Source organism: Ascaphus truei, unplaced genomic scaffold (genome assembly GCF_040206685.1).
Source record: "Ascaphus truei isolate aAscTru1 unplaced genomic scaffold, aAscTru1.hap1 HAP1_SCAFFOLD_2746, whole genome shotgun sequence".
In the NCBI taxonomy this organism is placed as follows: Eukaryota; Metazoa; Chordata; class Amphibia; order Anura; family Ascaphidae; genus Ascaphus; species Ascaphus truei.
The window spans coordinates 959-17,937 of record NW_027455692.1 but is presented as its reverse complement, the minus strand read 5'-3'; the positions used below and the strand labels follow the sequence as shown (position 1 = coordinate 17,937).

General features: G+C 63.0%; 1 protein-coding gene across 1 annotated transcript; it reads right to left on the bottom strand.

The window, feature by feature from the left end:
- Nucleotides 1–1,369: 1,369 nt before the first annotated feature.
- Nucleotides 1,370–15,445, bottom strand: LOC142481505 (anion exchange protein 2-like). The gene is made up of 8 exons (XM_075582915.1): nucleotides 15,275–15,445; nucleotides 11,633–11,846; nucleotides 9,441–9,656; nucleotides 8,445–8,593; nucleotides 7,128–7,322; nucleotides 6,181–6,408; nucleotides 4,915–5,004; nucleotides 1,370–1,554 (listed from the first exon to the last, which is right to left on the bottom strand). Exons 1-8 carry the CDS (start codon nucleotides 15,428–15,430, stop codon nucleotides 1,384–1,386), a joined length of 1,419 nt encoding a protein of 472 aa, XP_075439030.1. The 5' UTR covers nucleotides 15,431–15,445; the 3' UTR covers nucleotides 1,370–1,383.
- Between the last annotated feature and the right edge of the window lie 1,534 nt (nucleotides 15,446–16,979).

Sequence of the window (16,979 nt, the reverse complement as noted above, 5' to 3'; positions counted from 1 at the left end):
GTAACGCCAGGCAGCACGCCCGCAGTTAGTATTAATGTACTCCGGTAAGCGGCGCTGCAGTAACGTCTCTCAGCCCGTGCCTGTGTGTAACGCCAGGCAGCACGCCCGCAGTTAGTATTAATGTACTCCGGTAAGCGGCGCTGCAGTAACGTCTCTCAGCCCGTGCCTGTGTGTAACGCCAGGCAGCACGCCCGCAGTTAGTATTAATGTACTCCGGTAAGCGGCGCTGCAGTAACGTCTCTCAGCCCGTGCCTGTGTGTAACGCCAGGCAGCACGCCCGCAGTTAGTATTAATGTACTCCGGTAAGCGGCGCTGCAGTAACGTCTCTCAGCCCGTGCCTGTGTGTAACGCCAGGCAGCACGCCCGCAGTTAGTATTAATGTACTCCGGTAAGCGGCGCTGCAGTAACGTCTCTCAGTCCGTGCCTGTGTGTAACGCCAGGCAGCACGCCCGCAGTTAGTATTAATGTACTCCGGTAAGCGGCGCTGCAGTAACGTCTCTCAGCCCGTGCCTGTGTGTAACGCCAGGCAGCACGCCCACAGTTAGTATTAATGTACTCCGGTAAGCGGCGCTGCAGTAACGTCTCTCAGCCCGTGCCTGTGTGTAACGCCAGGCAGCACGCCCGCAGTTAGTATTAATGTACTCCGGTAAGCGGCGCTGCAGTAACGTCTCTCAGTCCGTGCCTGTGTGTAACGCCAGGCAGCACGCCCGCAGTTAGTATTAATGTACTCCGGTAAGCGGCGCTGCAGTAACGTCTCTCAGCCCGTGCCTGTGTGTAACGCCAGGCAGCACGCCCGCAGTTAGTATTAATGTACTCCGGTAAGCGGCGCTGCAGTAACGTCTCTCAGTCCGTGCCTGTGTGTAACGCCAGGCAGCACGCCCGCAGTTAGTATTAATGTACTCCGGTAAGCGGCGCTGCAGTAACGTCTCTCAGCCCGTGCCTGTGTGTAACGCCAGGCAGCACGCCCGCAGTTAGTATTAATGTACTCCGGTAAGCGGCGCTGCAGTAACGTCTCTCAGTCCGTGCCTGTGTGTAACGCCAGGCAGCACGCCCGCAGTTAGTATTAATGTACTCCGGTAAGCGGCGCTGCAGTAACGTCTCTCAGCCCGTGCCTGTGTGTAACGCCAGGCAGCACGCCCGCAGTTAGTATTAATGTACTCCGGTAAGCGGCGCTGCAGTAACGTCTCTCAGCCCGCGCCTGTGTGTGCGCACTGAGTTTTTATCCACGACAACAATCTGTATTTGCAATCCGCGCTTCCCTTGCAGGTGCCGAGTATCACAGGCGAAGATATTCAGCGCGCCACCGGCCGGCCACACGTACTGAACTATAATAACACAAATACTCCCTGCGGCTGGCCGTGGCGGGGCCGTGGCCGCCGGGACTCACGTGGTGATCTGGGTCTCCATGAAGATCAGGATATACACCAGGACTGCCGGCAGAATACTCGCAAACATCATCCAGATGGGGAACGGCTCCTCGGACCCCAGGGGGTTTATCACCCAGCCGCGCTTCTCCGGCGACGTCACCTTGAACCCGTTGGGGACACTCAGCTTCTGTGGGTCCGAAAATACGGCAGGGGGTCACGGCACTGCCCCCGACTTCATGCGGGGTCACAACTCCCTCTGTGTCAGCCACACTGACCCGACTGTCGGTGACGCTGTTACCCGACTGTCGGTGACGCTGTTACCCGAGTGTCGGTGACGTCGGTACCCGAGTGTCGGTGACGCCGGTACCCGAGTGTCGGTGACGCTGTTACCCGAGTGTCGGTGACGCCGGTACCCGAGTGTCAGTGACGCAGTGACCCGAGTGTTGGTGACGCTGTGACCCGACTGTCGGTGACGCTGTTACCCGACTGTCGGTGACGTCGGTACCCGAGTGTCGGTGACGCTGTGACCCGAGTGTCGGTGACGCTGTGACCCGAGTGTCGGTGACGTCGGTACCCGAGTGTCGGTGACGCTGTGACCCGAGTGTCGGTGACGCTGTGACCCGAGTGTCGGTGACGCTGTGACCCGAGTGTCGGTGATGCTGTGACCCGAGTGTTGGTGACGCTGTTACCCGACTGTCGGTGACGTCGGTACCCGAGTGTCGGTGACGCTGTGACCCGAGTGTCGGTGACGCTGTGACCCGAATGTCGGTGACGCTGTGACCCGACTGTCGGTGACGCTGTTACCCGACTGTCGGTGACGTCGGTACCCGAGTGTCGGTGACGCTGTGACCCGAGTGTCGGTGACGCTGTGACCCGAGTGTCGGTGATGCTGTGACCCGAGTGTCGGTGACGTCGGTACCCGAGTGTCGGTGACGCTGTGACCCGAGTGTCGGTGACGCTGTGACCCGAGTGTCGGTGACGCTGTGACCCGAGTGTCGGTGATGCTGTGACCTGAGTGTCGGTGACGCTGTTACCCGACTGTCGGTGACGTCGGTACCCGAGTGTCGGTGACGCTGTGACCCGAGTGTCGGTGACGCTGTGACCCGAATGTCGGTGACGCTGTGACCCGAGTGTCGTGACGTCGGTACCCGAGTGTCGGTGACGTCGGTACCCGAGTGTCGGTGACGCTGTGACCCGAGTGTCGGTGATGCTGTGACCCGAGTGTCGGTGACGTCGGTACCCGAGTGTCGGTGACGCTGTGACCCGAGTGTCGGTGACGCTGTGACCCGAATGTCGGTGACGCTGTGACCCGAGTGTCGGTGACGCTGTTACCCGAGTGTCGGTGACGCTGTTACCCGAGTGTCGGTGACGCTGTGACCCGAGTGTCGGTGACGTCGGTACCCGAGTGTCGGTGACGCTGTGACCTGAGTGTCGGTGATGAAACGACCCGAGTGTCGGTGACGCTGTGACCCGAGTGTCGGTGACGCTGTGACCCGAGTGTCGGTGACGCTGTGACCCGAGTGTCGGTGACGCTGTGACCCGAGTGTCGGTGACGCTGTGACCCGAGTGTCGGTGATGCTGTGACCCGAGTGTCGGTGACGCTGTGACCCGACTGTCGGTGACGTCGGTACCCGAGTGTCGGTGACGCTGTGACCCGAGTGTCGGTGACGCTGTGACCCGAATGTCGGTGACGCTGTGACCCGAGTGTCGGTGACGTCGGTACCCGAGTGTCGGTGACGTCGGTACCCGAGTGTCGGTGACGCTGTGACCCGAGTGTCGGTGATGCTGTGACCCGAGTGTCGGTGACGTCGGTACCCGAGTGTCGGTGACGCTGTGACCTGAGTGTCGGTGATGAAACGACCCGAGTGTTGGTGACGCTGTGACCCGAGTGTCGGTGACGCTGTGACCCGAATGTCGGTGACGCTGTGACCCGAGTGTCGGTGACGCCGGTACCCGAGTGTCGGTGACGCTGTGACCCGAGTGTCGGTGACGCTGTGACCTGAGTGTCGGTGATGAAACGACCCGAGTGTCGGTGACGCTGTGACCCGAGTGTCGGTGACGCTGTGACCCGAGTGTCGGTGACGCTGTGACCCGAGTGTCGGTGACGCTGTGACCCGAGTGTCGGTGACGCTGTGACCCGAGTGTCGGTGACGCTGTGACCCGAGTGTCGGTGACGCTGTGACCCGAGTGTCGGTGACGCTGTGACCCGAATGTCGGTGATGCGGTGACCCGAGTGTCGGTGACGCCAGGTACCCGGGTGGAGGTGACGCCAGGTACCCGGGTGGAGGTGACGCCAGGTACCCGGGTGGAGGTGACGCCAGGTACCCGGGTGGAGGTGACGCCAGGTACCCGGGTGGAGGTGACGCCAGGTACCCGGGTGGAGGTGACGCCAGGTACCGGGTGGAGGTGACGCCAGGTACCCGGGTGGAGGTGACGCCAGGTACCCGGGTGGAGGTGACGCCAGGTACCCGGGTGGAGGTGACGCCAGGTACCCGGGTGGAGGTGACGCCAGGTACCCGGGTGGAGGTGACGCCAGGTACCCGGGTGGAGGTGACGCCAGGTACCCGGGTGGAGGTGACGCCAGGTACCCGGGTGGAGGTGACGCCAGGTACCGGGTGGAGGTGACGCCAGGTACCCGGGTGGAGGTGACGCCAGGTACCCGGGTGGAGGTGACGCCAGGTACCCGGGTGGAGGTGACGCCAGGTACCCGGGTGGAGGTGACGCCAGGTACCCGGGTGGAGGTGACGCCAGGTACCCGGGTGGAGGTGACGCCAGGTACCCGGGTGGAGGTGACGCCAGGTACCCGGGTGGAGGTGACGCCAGGTACCGGGTGGAGGTGACGCCAGGTACCCGGGTGGAGGTGACGCCAGGTACCGGGTGGAGGTGACGCCAGGTACCCGGGTGGAAGTGACGCCAGGTACCCGGATGGAGGTGACGCCAGGTACCGGGTGGAGGTGACGCCAGGTACCCGGGTGGAGGTGACGCCAGGTACCGGGTGGAGGTGACGCCAGGTACCCGGGTGGAGGTGACGCCAGGTACCGGGTGGAGGTGACGCCAGGTACCCGGGTGGAGGTGACGCCAGGTACCGGGTGGAGGTGACGCCAGGTACCCGGGTGGAGGTGACGCCAGGTACCGGGTGGAGGTGACGCCAGGTACCCGGGTGGAGGTGACGCCAGGTACCCGGGTGGAGGTGACGCCAGGTACCCGGGTGGAGGTGACGCCAGGTACCCGGGGTGGAGGTGACGCTGTGACCCGAGTTTCGGTGACGCCAGGTACCCGGGTGGAGGTGACGCCAGGTACCCGGTTGGAGGTGACGCCAAGTACCCGGTTGGAGGTGACGCCAAGTACCCGGGTGGAGGTGATGCCAGGTACCCAGGTGGAGGTGACGCTGTGACCCGGGTGGAGGTGACGTCAGGTACCCGGGTGGAGGTGACGCCAGGCACCCGGGTGGAGGTGACGCCAGGTACCCGGGTGGAGGTGACGCCAGGTACCCGAGTGATGGTGACGCCAGGTACCGGGTGGAGGTGACGCTGTAGATGACACTTACCTGAGTGTGGGTGTCAGTGATGCTGAAGTCTATGAGCACCATGATGAGGATCGCGATGGGGACCCCAAAATCTCCAATCACACGACGCACCTGAGAGTAGAGGTGCAGGTGAGTGAGTGCAGGTCCGTGAGTGCAGGTCAGTGAGTGCAGGTCAGTGCAACGTGAGTTCAGGTCAGTGAGTGCAGGTGAGTGAGTGCAGGTGAGTGAGTGCAGGTGAGTGAGTGCAGGTCAGTGAGTGCAGGTCAGTGAGCATGAGAGCAGGTCAGTGAGTGCAGGTCAGTGAGTGCAGGTCAGTGAGTGCAGGTCAGTGAGTGCAGGTCAGTGCAACGTGAGTGCAAGCCAGTGAGTGCAGGTCAGTGAGCATGAGAGCAGGTCCGTGAGTGCAGGTCCGTGAGTGCAGGTCAGTGAGTGCAGGTCAGTGCAACATGAGTGCAGGTCCGTGAGTGCAGGTCCATGAGTGCAGGTCCGTGAGTGCAGGTCTGTGAGTGCAGGTCTGTGAGTGCAGGTCAGTGAGTGCAGGTCAGTGAGTGCAGGTCTGTGAGTGCAGGTCCGTGAGTGCAGGTCAGTGAGTGCAGGTCAGTGCAACGTGAGTTCAGGTCAGTGAGTGCAGGTGAGTGAGTGCAGGTGAGTGAGTGCAGGTCAGTGAGTGCAGATCAGTGCAATGCGAGTGCAGGTCAGTGAGTGCAGGTCAGTGAGTGCAGGTCAGTGAGTGCAGGTCAGTGAGTGCAGATCAGTGCAATGCGAGTGCAGATCAGTGAGTGCAGGTCAGTGAGCATGAGAGCAGGTCCGTGAGTGCAGATCAGTGCAATGCGAGTGCAGGTCAGTGAGAGCAGGTCCGTGCAACGTGAGTGCAGGTCAGTGCAATACGAGTGCAGGCCAGTGCAACGCGAGTGCAGGTCAGTGCAACATCAGTGCAGGTCAGTGCAGCGTGAGTGCAGCGTGAGTGCAACGTGAATGCAGGTCAGTGCAACGCAAGTGCAGGCCAGTGCAACGTGAGTGCAGGTCAGTGCAACGCGAGTGCAGGTCAGTGCAACGCGAGTGCAGGTCAGTGCAACGCGAGTGCAGGTCAGTGCAATGCGAGTGCAGGTCAGTGCAACGCGAGTGCAGGTCAGTGCAACGCGAGTGCAGGTCAGTGCAACGCGAGTGCAGGTCAGTGCAACGCGAGTGCAGGTCAGTGCAACGCGAGTGCAAGTCAGTGAGCATGAGAGCAGGTCCGTGAGTGCAGGTCAGTGAGTGCAGGTCAGTGCAATGCGAGTGCTCACTCACCCTCCCTGGGAAGAAGTTGCTGTTCTTGAGCTTGCGCAGGAAGAATGCGATGAAGAATGTCCCCGCCATGAGTACCAGGGAGAGCAGAGCGGTATTTGGCTGACCTGTGAGCCGTGGGGATAGGAATTGGTCGGTCCCGTTACCCAGAATGCCATGGGTCACATTCAGGGGCCCGGAGCCAGTTCCGTTTGGGGAGCTGCAGTTAGTGAGTGGGTGCTCCTGGAAAATCTGAAATGCACAGCAAAGGGGCGGGGCTATGAGGAGGGGAGGGCAGTGAGAAGGGGGAGGGGCACTGAGGAGGGGGATGGGCACTGAGGAGTGGGAGGGGCACTGAGGAGTGGGAGGGGCAGTGAGGAGGGGGAGGGGCAGTGAGGAGGGAAGAGGGGGGAGGGGGGGGAGGGGGGAAGAGGGGGGAAGAGGGGGGAGGGGGGGAAGAGGGAGGGAGAAGGGGGGGAAGAGGGAGGGAGAAGGGGGGAAGAGGGGGGGAAGTGGGGGAAGAGGGGGGGGGAGTGGGGGGGAGGGGGGGGAGTGGGGGGGAGGGGGGGGAGTGGGGGGGAGGGGGGAAGAGGGGGGGGAGTGGAGGGGGGGAGGGGGGAAGAGGGGGGGGAGTGGGAGGGGGGGAGGGGGGAAGAGGGGGGGGAGTGGGAGGGGGGGAGGGGGGAAGAGGGGGGGGAGTGGGAGGGGGGGAGGGGGGAAGAGGGGGGTGAGTGGGAGGGGGGAAGAGGGGGAGGGGGGAAGAGGGGGAGGGGGGGAAGAGGGGGGGAAGTGAGGGAAGAGTGGGGGAGTGGGGGAGTGGGGGAAGAGGGGGGGAGTGGGGGGGAGGGGGGGAAGAGGGGAGGAGTGGGGGGGAGGGGGGAAGAGGGGGGGAGTGGGGGGGAGGGGGGGAAGACGGGGGAGGGGGGGAGGGGGGGAGAGAGGAAGAGGAGGAGTGGGGAGCCACGTCTCACCTTGAAGAGTTTGTAGAACGTCTCGTAGATGAAGATGAGGGAGATGAGGATAGAGAAGATTTCCTGCGTGAAGCGCGAGACGAATCGCACCAGGAAGCTGCCCTCACAGGCCACCATACTCACCACGATCACCACCAACCACACCCCGATCCACACGCGTCCCACCAGGTACTCCAGGCCGTTTGCCGAGCAGAACTGGGGGCGCAGGGTGGGAGTGTATAACATATCCCAGAATCCTTCACTCTCACGCTCCTCGCATTCTCATAGCACGCTCCCGCCCCCTCGCGTACCCTGTCCCCTGGCACACCTCCACGCATACCCCCGCCCACTGGCATACACTCGCCCGCACACCCGCCCCCTCGCACAATCCCACACACCCTCGCACGCATCCGCCCTCCCGCACACCCCAGTCCCCACACCCCCTAGCACAGCCTCGTATGCACCCGCCCCCGCACACCCCAGTCCCCACACCCCCTAGCACAGCCTCGTATGCACCCGCCCCCGCACACCCCAGTCCCCACACCCCCTAGCACACCCTCGTATGCACCCGCCCCCGCACACCCTTGCTGCCGCACCCTCGCACACCCTTGCTGCCGCACCCTCGCACACGCTTGCACGCTCCCCAACCCCCTCGTACATCCTTGCACGCTCCCGCCCCCTCGCTCTCGCTTGCACGCTCCCTGGCCCCCTCGCACACCCTTGCACGCTCCCGCCCCCTCGCTCTCGCTTGCATGCTCTCCCGCCCCCTCACACGCTCCCCCGTGCCCTCGCACGCCCCCGCGCCCTCGCACACCCTTGCACGCTCCCCGGCCCCCTTGCACACCCTTGCATGCTCCCCCGCCCCCTCGCACACCCTTGCACGCTCCCCCTCGCACCCTCCCCCGCGCACAATCCCACCCCCTCGCACCCTCCCCCGCGCCCTCGCACACCCTTGCACGCTCCCTGGCCCCCTTGCACACCCTTGCATGCTCCCCCGCCCCCTCGCACACCCTTGCACGCTCCCCCGCGCACAATCCCACCCCCTCGCACCCTCCCCCGCCCCCTCGCATACCCTTGCACGCTCCCCCGCCCCTCGCACGCTCCCCCGCCCCTTCGCACACCCTTGCATGCTCCCACTCCTTCACACGCTCCCGCCCCCTCGCACACCCTTGCCCCGTCGCACACACTCGCCCCTTGGCACAGCCTCTTACGCACCCGCCCCCCGCACACCCCTGTCCCCTCGCACGCTCCAGCCCCCTCGCACACCCTCACACCCCTTCGCACGCTCTCGCCCCCTCACACACTCCCTGGCTCTCTTACACTTTGCACACTCCTCACCATGTAAAACGCCTCCTCAAACACTAGCAGCGGCCCAGAGAATCCCACTACAAGCAGCGGCTGCGCCCCCAGGAGGCAGAATACCACCCCCTGCAAACAGGTGCCGATAATCAGCTCTGAGACCCCAATCAGGCCGCCGGTCTTCTCACCTGAGAACCGGGAGAGAGGGGGAAAGTCAGAGGGGAGGGGGAAGAGGGGGAGGGGGAAGAGGGGTGAGGGGTAAGAGGGGGAGGGGGGGGAAGAGGGGGAGGGGGGGGAAGAGGGGGAGGGGGGGGAAGAGGGGTGAGGGGGAAGAGGGGGAGGGAGAGGGGGGGAAGAGGGGGAGGGGGGGGAGAGGGGGAGGGGGGGGAGAGGGGGAGGGGGGGGAAGGGGGGGAAGAGGGGGAAGAGGGGGAGGGGGGGGAAGAGGGGGAGGAAAGAGGGGGGGGGAGAGGGGGAGGGAAGAGGAGGGGGGGAAGAGGGGGAGAAGAGGGGGAAGGAGAGGGGGAGAGGTGGGGGGGAGGGGGGAGAAAGGGGGGGAGAGGGGGAGGGATAGGGGGGAGTGGGGCGGAGGAGCGGGGGGAAGAGGGGGAGAGGGGGAGGGGGATGGGGCGGAGGGGGAGAGGGGGGGAAGGGGGGAAGAGAGGGGGAGGGGAAGAGGGGGAGGGATAGGGGGGAGGGATAGGGGGGGAAGGAGAGGGGGGGAAGGAGCGGGGGAAGAGGGGGAGGGGGGATGGGGCAGAGGGGGGGAGGGGGGAGAGAGGGGGAGAGGTGGGGAAGGAGCGGGGGGAGGAATGGGGGGGAAGGAGCGGGGGGAGGGATAAGGGGGGGAAGGAGCGGGGGGAAGGAGAGGGGGGAAGGAGCAGGGGGGAAGGAGAGGGGTGGGAAGGAGAGGGGTGAGAGAGGGGGGAGGAAGGAGAGGGGAGGGAGAGGGGGATGGAGAGGGGAGGGAGAGTGGGAGGGAGAGGGGGGAGAGGGGGGAAGAGGAGGAGGGAGAGAGGAGGGAGGGGTCACTCACCCAGAAGCCCCCCGAATGTGATTGCAGGGGAGAGCGCGGCGAAGTAAATAAAGATAATGGCTGCCATGCACTGCGCGTTCAGAGAGTCGCGGAAATCACTGACATATTTGGGGTACCGTCGCTGGATGTCACGGATCAAACCCCCAAAGGGTCTCCCCGTCCTCCGTAGGGGGTCGTCCTCCCCTCCCCCCACTACAGCTGTCATCCGGAGGAGGACTGGAGAAAGAGTGAGAGGGAGAAAGGGTGAGAATTGCCAATAAGGGTGAGAAAGAGGGAGAAGGTTCGAGAGTGTGTGTGTTCGAGAGAGTGTGTGTGTGTGTTCGAGAGAGTGTGTGTGTTCGAGAGAGTGTGTGTGTGTGTTCGAGAGAGTGTGTGTGTGTGTTCGAGAGTGTGTGTGTGTTCGAGAGAGTGTGTGTGTGTTCGAGAGAGTGTGTGTGTGTTCGAGAGAGTGTGTGTGTGTGTTCGAGAGTGTGTGTGTGTGTGTGTTCGAGAGTGTGTGTGTGTGTTCGAGAGAGTGTGTGTGTGTTCGAGAGAGAGTGTGTGTGTTCGAGAGAGTGTGTGTGTGTTCGAGAGAGTGTGTGTGTGTTCGAGAGAGTGTGTGTGTGTGTTCGAGAGAGAGTGTGTGTGTTCGAGAGAGTGTGTGTGTGTGTGTGTTCGAGAGTGTGTGTGTGTGTGTTCGAGAGAGTGTTTGTGTGTTCGAGAGAGTGTGTGTGTGTTCGAGAGAGTGTGTGTGTGTGTTCGAGAGAGAGTGTGTGTGTTCGAGAGAGTGTGTGTGTGTGTGTTTGAGAGTGTGTGTGTGTGTGTTCGAGAGAGTGTTTGTGTGTTCGAGAGAGTGTGTGTGTGTTCGAGAGTGTGTGTGTGTTCGAGAGAGAGTGTGTGTGTTCGAGAGACAGTGTGTGTTCGAGAGACATTGTATGTGTTCGAGAGAGAGGGTTTGAGAGACAGTGTGTATGTTCGAGAGACAGTGTGTGTGGGTTTGAGAGAGAGGGTTTGAGAGAATGTGTGGGTTCGAGAGAGAAGGTTCGAGAGAGAGTGTTTGGGTTAGAGAAAGGGTTGAGAGAGAGTGTGTGAGAGAGGGAGAGACAGCACAGACAGGGTGTGAGAGAGAGACAGCACAGACAGGGTGTGAGAGAGAGACAGCACAGACAGGGTGTGAGAGAGAGAGACAGCACAGACATGGTGTGAGAGAGAGAGAGACAGCACAGACAGGGTGTGAGAGAGAGACAGCACAGACAGGGTGTGAGAGAGAGACAGCACAGACAGGGTGTGAGAGAGAGAGACAGCACAGACAGGGTGTGAGAGAGAGAGAGACAGCACAGACAGGGTGTGAGAGAGAGACAGCACAGACAGGGTGTGAGAGAGAGAGAGACAGCACAGACAGGGTGTGAGAGAGACAGCACAGACAGGGAGGGGAGAGAGAGACAGCACAGACAGGGAGGGGAGAGAGAGACAGCACAGACAGGGTGTGAGAGAGAGACAGCACAGACAGGGAGGGGAGAGAGAGACAGCATAGACAGGGTGTGAGAGAGAGAGAGACAGCACAGACAGGGTGTGAGAGAGAGACAGCACAGACAGGGTGTGAGAGAGAGACAGCACAGACAGGGAGGGGAGAGAGAGACAGCATATACAGGGTGTGAGAGAGAGACAGTACAGAAAGGGTGTGAGAGAGAGACAGCGCAGACAGGGAGGGGAGAGTGAGACAGCACAGACAGGGTGTGAGAGAGAACAGCACAGACAGGGAGGGGAGAGAGAGACAGCACAGACAGGGTGTGAGAGAGAGACAGCACAGACAGGGTGTGAGAGAGAGAGACAGCACAGACAGGGTGTGAGAGAGAGACAGCACAGACAGGGAGGGGAGAGAGAGACAGCACAGACAGGGTGTGAGAGAGAGACAGTACAGACAGGGTGTGAGAGAGAGACAGTACAGACAGGGTGTGAGAGAGAGACAGCACAGACAGGGAGGGGAGACAGCCCAGACGTGGCGGGGAATGACAGCACAGACAGGGAGGGGAGAGACAGCCCAGACGTGGCGGGGAGAGACAGCACAGACAGGGAGGGGAGAGACAGCACAGACGTGGCAGGGAGAGACAGCACAGACGTGGCGGGGAGAGACAGCACAGACAGGGAGGGGAGAGACAGCACAGACGTGGCGGGGAGAGACAGCACAGACGTGGTGGGGAGAGACATCTCACTCTTATCCTGGGGGGAGCTGGGCTCCTCGTGGCCTCTCCTCTCCTGCCCGTGGCGTCTCTTCAGCATCTCCCTCTGGAATAGAGCCACGGAGCGCAGAAGCTCCTCCCCCTGCACCTCGGAGGGTGGCAGTACCACGCTGCAATCCAGGAACTCATTAATAGCGCTCAGCAGGTCCTGACGATCGTCAGCCAGGTACGCCGCCTCGTGGAAGGGCTGAGGGAGGGGAGACACGGGGGGGAGACACGGGGTGAGACAGGGGGTGAGACAGGGGGGGAGACACGGGGTGAGACAGGGGGTGAGACACGGGGTGAGACATGGGGGGAGAGACAGAGGGAGACGGGGTGAGACAGGGGGAGACACGGGGTGAGACAGGGGGAGACGGGGGGAGACACGGGGTGAGACAGGGGGGGGAGACACGGGGTGAGACACAGGGAGACATGGGGTGAGACGGGGAGACAGGGGGTGAGAGAGGGGAGACACGGGGTGAGACAGGGGGAGAAGAGCACTGAGAGAGGGATGGGCAGGGGAGGAGGAGATGGGGGGAGAGGGACAGAGAGAGACGGGGGAGAGAGAGGGACGGGGAGAGAGAGGGACGGGGGAGAGAGAGGGACGGGGGAGAGAGAGGGACGGGGGAGAGAGAGGGACGGGGGAGAGAGAGGGACGGGGGAGAGAGTGGGACGGGGGAGAGAGTGGGACGGGGGAGAGAGTGGGACGGGGGAGAGAGTGGGACGGGGAGAGAGTGGGACGGGGGAGAGAGTGGGACGGGGAGAGAGTGGGACGGGGAGAGAGAGGGACGGGGAGAGGGACGGGGGAGAGAGAGGGACGGGGGAGAGAGAGGGACGGGGGAGAGAGGGATGGGCAGGGGAGAAGGGGATGTGGAGAGAGGGGCGGGGGATAGGGAGAGAGATGGACGGGGAGAGAAGGGAATGGGGAGAGAAGGGGATGGGGAGAGAAGGGATGGGGAGAGAGGGACGGGGAGAGAGAGGGACGGGGGAGAGAGAGGGACGGGGGAGAGAGAGGGACGGGGGAGAGAGTGGGACGGGGGAGAGAGTGGGACGGGGGAGAGAGTGGGACGGGGGAGAGAGTGGGACGGGGAGAGAGTGGGACGGGGGAGAGAGTGGGACGGGGAGAGAGTGGGACGGGGAGAGAGAGGGACGGGGAGAGGGACGGGGGAGAGAGAGGGACGGGGGAGAGAGAGGGACGGGGGAGAGAGGGATGGGCAGGGGAGAAGGGGATGTGGAGAGAGGGGCGGGGGATAGGGAGAGAGATGGACGGGGAGAGAAGGGAATGGGGAGAGAAGGGGATGGGGAGAGAAGGGATGGGGAGAGAGGGACGGGGAGAGAGAGGGACGGGGGAGAGAGAGATGGGCAGGGGAGAAGGGGATGAGGAGAGAGGGGCGGGGGATAGGGAGAGAGAGATGGACGGGGGTGAGAAGGGGATGGGGAGAGAAGGGGATGGGGAGAGAGGGACGGGGGAGAGAGGAACGGGGCAAGAAGGAGGGGGAGAGAGAGGGATGGGCGGGGGAGAAGGATATGGGGAGAGGGACGGGGGAGAGAGGAACGGGGCGAGAAGGAGGGGGAGAGAGAGGGATGGGCGGGGGAGAAGGAGATGGGGAGAGAGGGACGGGGGGCGAGGGGACAGGGGAGAAGGAGGGAGAAAGGGACGGGGGGAGAGAGGGATTGGCGGGGAGAAGGAGATGGGGTGAGAGGGACGGGGGATGAAGGGGATGGAGAGAGAGGGACGGGGGAGAGAGAGGGATGAATGGGTGAGAAGGAGATGGGGGGAGAGAGGGGCGGAGAGAAGGACAGGGGGAGAAGGAGGGGAAGAGAGAGGGATGGGCGGGGGAGAATGAGATGGGGAAGAGGGAGGGGAAGGGGACGCGGGGAGAAGGGGACGGGGGGAGAAGGGGACGGGGGAGAAGGGGACAGGGAGAGAAGGGGACAGGGAGAGAAGGAGGGAGAAGGAGGGGGAGAGAGGGATTGGCGGGAGAAGGGGATGGGGAGAGGGGGATGGGCGGGGAGAAGGAGATGTGGAGAGGGACGGGGATAGGGAGAGAGAGATGGAAGGGGATGGGGAGAGAAGGGGATGGGAAGAGAGGGACGGGGGAGAGAGGAACGGGGCGAGAAGGAGGGGGAGAGAGAGGGATGGGCTAGAAGGGGATGGGGAGGGAGGGGCGAGGGATAGGGAGAGAGAGATGGAAGGGGATGGGGAGAGAGGGGCGGGGGATAGGGAGAGAGAGATGGAAGGGGATGGGGAGAGAAGGGGATGGGAAGAGAGGGACGGGGGAGAGAGGAACGGGGCGAGAAGGAGGGGGAGAGAGAGGGATGGGGGAGAAGGGGATGGGGAGAGAGGGGCGGGGGATAGGGAGAGAGAGATGGAAGGGGATGGGGAGAGAAGGGGATGGGAAGAGAGGGACGGGGAGAGAGGAACGGGGCGAGAAGGAGGGGGAGAGAGAGGGATGGGCGGGGGAGAAGGGGATGGGAAGAGAGGGACGGGGGAGAGAGGAACGGGGCGAGAAGGAGGGGGAGAAAGAGGGATGGGTGGGGGAGAAGGAGATGGGGAGAGAGGGACGGGGGACGAGGGGACAGGGGAAAAGGGGATGGGGAGAAAAGGGGAAGGGGGGCGAGGAGACGAGGGGAAGGAGGGAGAAAGGGATGGGGGGGAGAGAGGGATTGGCGGGGAGAAGGAGATGGGGGGAGAGGGATGGAGAGAATGACAGGAGGAGAAGGAGGGGAAGAGAGAGGGATGGGCGGGGGAGAATGAGATGGGGAAGAGGGAGGGGAAGGAGACGGGGGGGGAAGAGGGAGGGGAAGGGGACGGGGGGGGAAGAGGGAGGGGAAGGGGATGGGGGGGAAGAGGGAGGGGAAGGGGACGGGGGAGAAGGGGACGGGGGGAGAAGGAGGGGGGAGAAGGGGACAGGGAGAGAAGGAGGGAGAAGGAGGGGGAGAGAGGGATTGGTGGAGAAGGAGATTGGGAGAGAGGGAAGGGGAGAAGGAGGGAGAGAAGGAGGGGGGAGAGAGGGACAGAGAGAAGAACAGGGGGGAGAAGGAGGGAGAGAGAGAGGGATGGGCGGAGGAGAAGGATATGGGGGAGAGGGACGGAGAGAAAATGAGACGGAGAGAAAGGGGGACGGGAGAGAAGGGGACGGGAGAGAAGGGGACGGGGAGAGAAGGGGACGGGAGAGAAGGAGGGAGAGGGATGGAGGGGTGAAGGAGGGGGACAGAGGAATTGGCAGGGGGGGAGGAGATGGGGAGAGAGGGGAAGGGGTTGAAGGGGGTGGGGAGAGAAGGACAGGGGGGAGAAGGAGGGGAGAGAGGGATTGGTGGGAGAAGGAGATTGGGAGAGAGGGAAGGGGGAGAAGGAGCGGGGAGAGAGGGACAGTGGGAGAGGAGGGAGAGAGAGAAAGGAGATGGGGGCAGGAGAAAGGAGGAGGACAGAGAGGGATAGTGGGGAGAAGGGGAGGGAGAGAGTGGAGACAGGGAGGACGAGGAGAAGAGGGAGAGAGAAAGGAGAAGCGGAGAGAGAGGAGAAAGGAGGAGGGAGAGAGTGGATAGAGAGAGGAAGGAGAGAAAGAAAGGAGGAGGGAAAGAGGAGGAGCCTATGTCCGGAGGCGGACCGTGCAGCAGGGGGAGGGGCCTCACCTTGTCAGACATGAGCGTGGATATGGACCTCCCGATCTCGTGGTAGTCCATGTTGGACGTGACTGGTCCGAGCAGCACAAACAGGAAGCGCACGGGGATGGGAACCTCCAGCACGGAGTCCAACTCCACCGCCTCCTGCAGCCGCACAAACGCCATGGTGGGCTGGTCCAGGAAGTCACGCAGCCTGGGGGGGGGGGGGGGGGCAACGTGAGCGAGACAGCGTGGTGTCACCGAGCACGTGAGCTCCACAGCATGGTGTCACCGACCACGTGAGCGCCACAGCATGGTGTCACCGACCACGTGAGCGCCACAGCATGGTGTCACCGACCACGTGACACCACAGCATGGTGTCACCGACCACGTGAGCGCCACAGCATGGTGTCACCGACCACGTGAGCGCCACAGCATGGTGTCACCGACCACGTGAGCTCCACAGCATGGTGTCACCGACCACGTGAGCTCCACAGCATGGTGTCACCGACCACGTGAGCTCCACAGCATGGTGTCACCGACCACGTGAGCGCCACAGCATGGTGTCACCGACCACGTGAGCTACACAGCATGGAGTCACCGACCACGTGAGTTCCACAGCATGGTGTTACCGACCACGTGAGCTCCACAGCATGGTGTCACCGACCACGTGAGCTCCACAGCATGGTTTCACCGACCACATGAGCTCCACAGCATGGTGTTACCGACCACGTGAGCTCCACAGCATGGTGTCACCGACCACGTGAGCTCCACAGCATGGTGTCACCGACCACGTGAGCGTCACAGCATGGTGTCACCGACAACGTGAGCTCCACAGCATGGAGTCACCGACCACGTGAGCTCCACAGCACAGTGACAGACCACGTGACATCCACAGCATGGTGTCACTGACCACGTGACACCACAGCATGGTGTCACCGACCACGTGACATCCACAGCATGGTGTCACCGACCACGTGAGCTCCACAGCATGGTGTCACCGACCACGTGAGCTCCACAGCATGGTGTCACCGACCACGTGAGCGTCACAGCATGGTGTCACCGACAACGTGAGCTCCACAGCATGGAGTCACCGACCACGTGAGCTCCACAGCACAGTGACAGACCACGTGACATCCACAGCATGGTGTCACTGACCACGTGACACCACAGCATGGTGTCACCGACCACGTGACATCCACAGCATGGTGTCACCGACCACGTGAGCTCCACAGCATGGTGTCACCGACCACGTGAGATCCACAGCATGGTGTCACCGACCCCGTGAGCACCACAGCATGGTGTCACCGACCACGTGAGCTCCACAGCATGGTGTCACCGACCACGTGAGCTCCACAGCATGGTGTCACCGACCACGTGAGCTCCACAGCATGGTGTCACCGACAACGTGAGCTCCACAGCATGGAGTCACCGACCACGTGAGCTCCACAGCACAGTGACAGACCACGTGACATCCACAGCATGGTGTCACTGACCACGTGACACCACAGCATGGTGTCACCGACCACGTGACATCCACAGCATGGTGTCACCGACCACGTGAGCTCCACAGCATGGTGTCACCGACCACGTGAGATCCACAGCATGGTGTCACCGACCCCGTGAGCACCACAGCATGGTGTCACCGACCACGTGAGCTCCACAGCATGGTGTCACCGACCACGTGAGCTCCACAGCATGGTGTCACCGACCACGTGAGCTCCACAGCATGGTG

Coding starts and splice junctions, on each gene's coding strand:
- LOC142481505 (XM_075582915.1), bottom strand. CDS start 15,430: ATGGCGTTTGTGCGGCTGCAGGAGGCGGTGGAGTTGGACTCCGTGCTG. Junction 6,409..7,127: donor CGTTCTACAAACTCTTCAAG/GTGAGACGTGGC, acceptor TGTGCATTTCAG/ATTTTCCAGGAGCACCCACT. Junction 1,555..4,914: donor TCACTGACACCCACACTCAG/GTAAGTGTCATC, acceptor TCGGACCCACAG/AAGCTGAGTGTCCCCAACGG.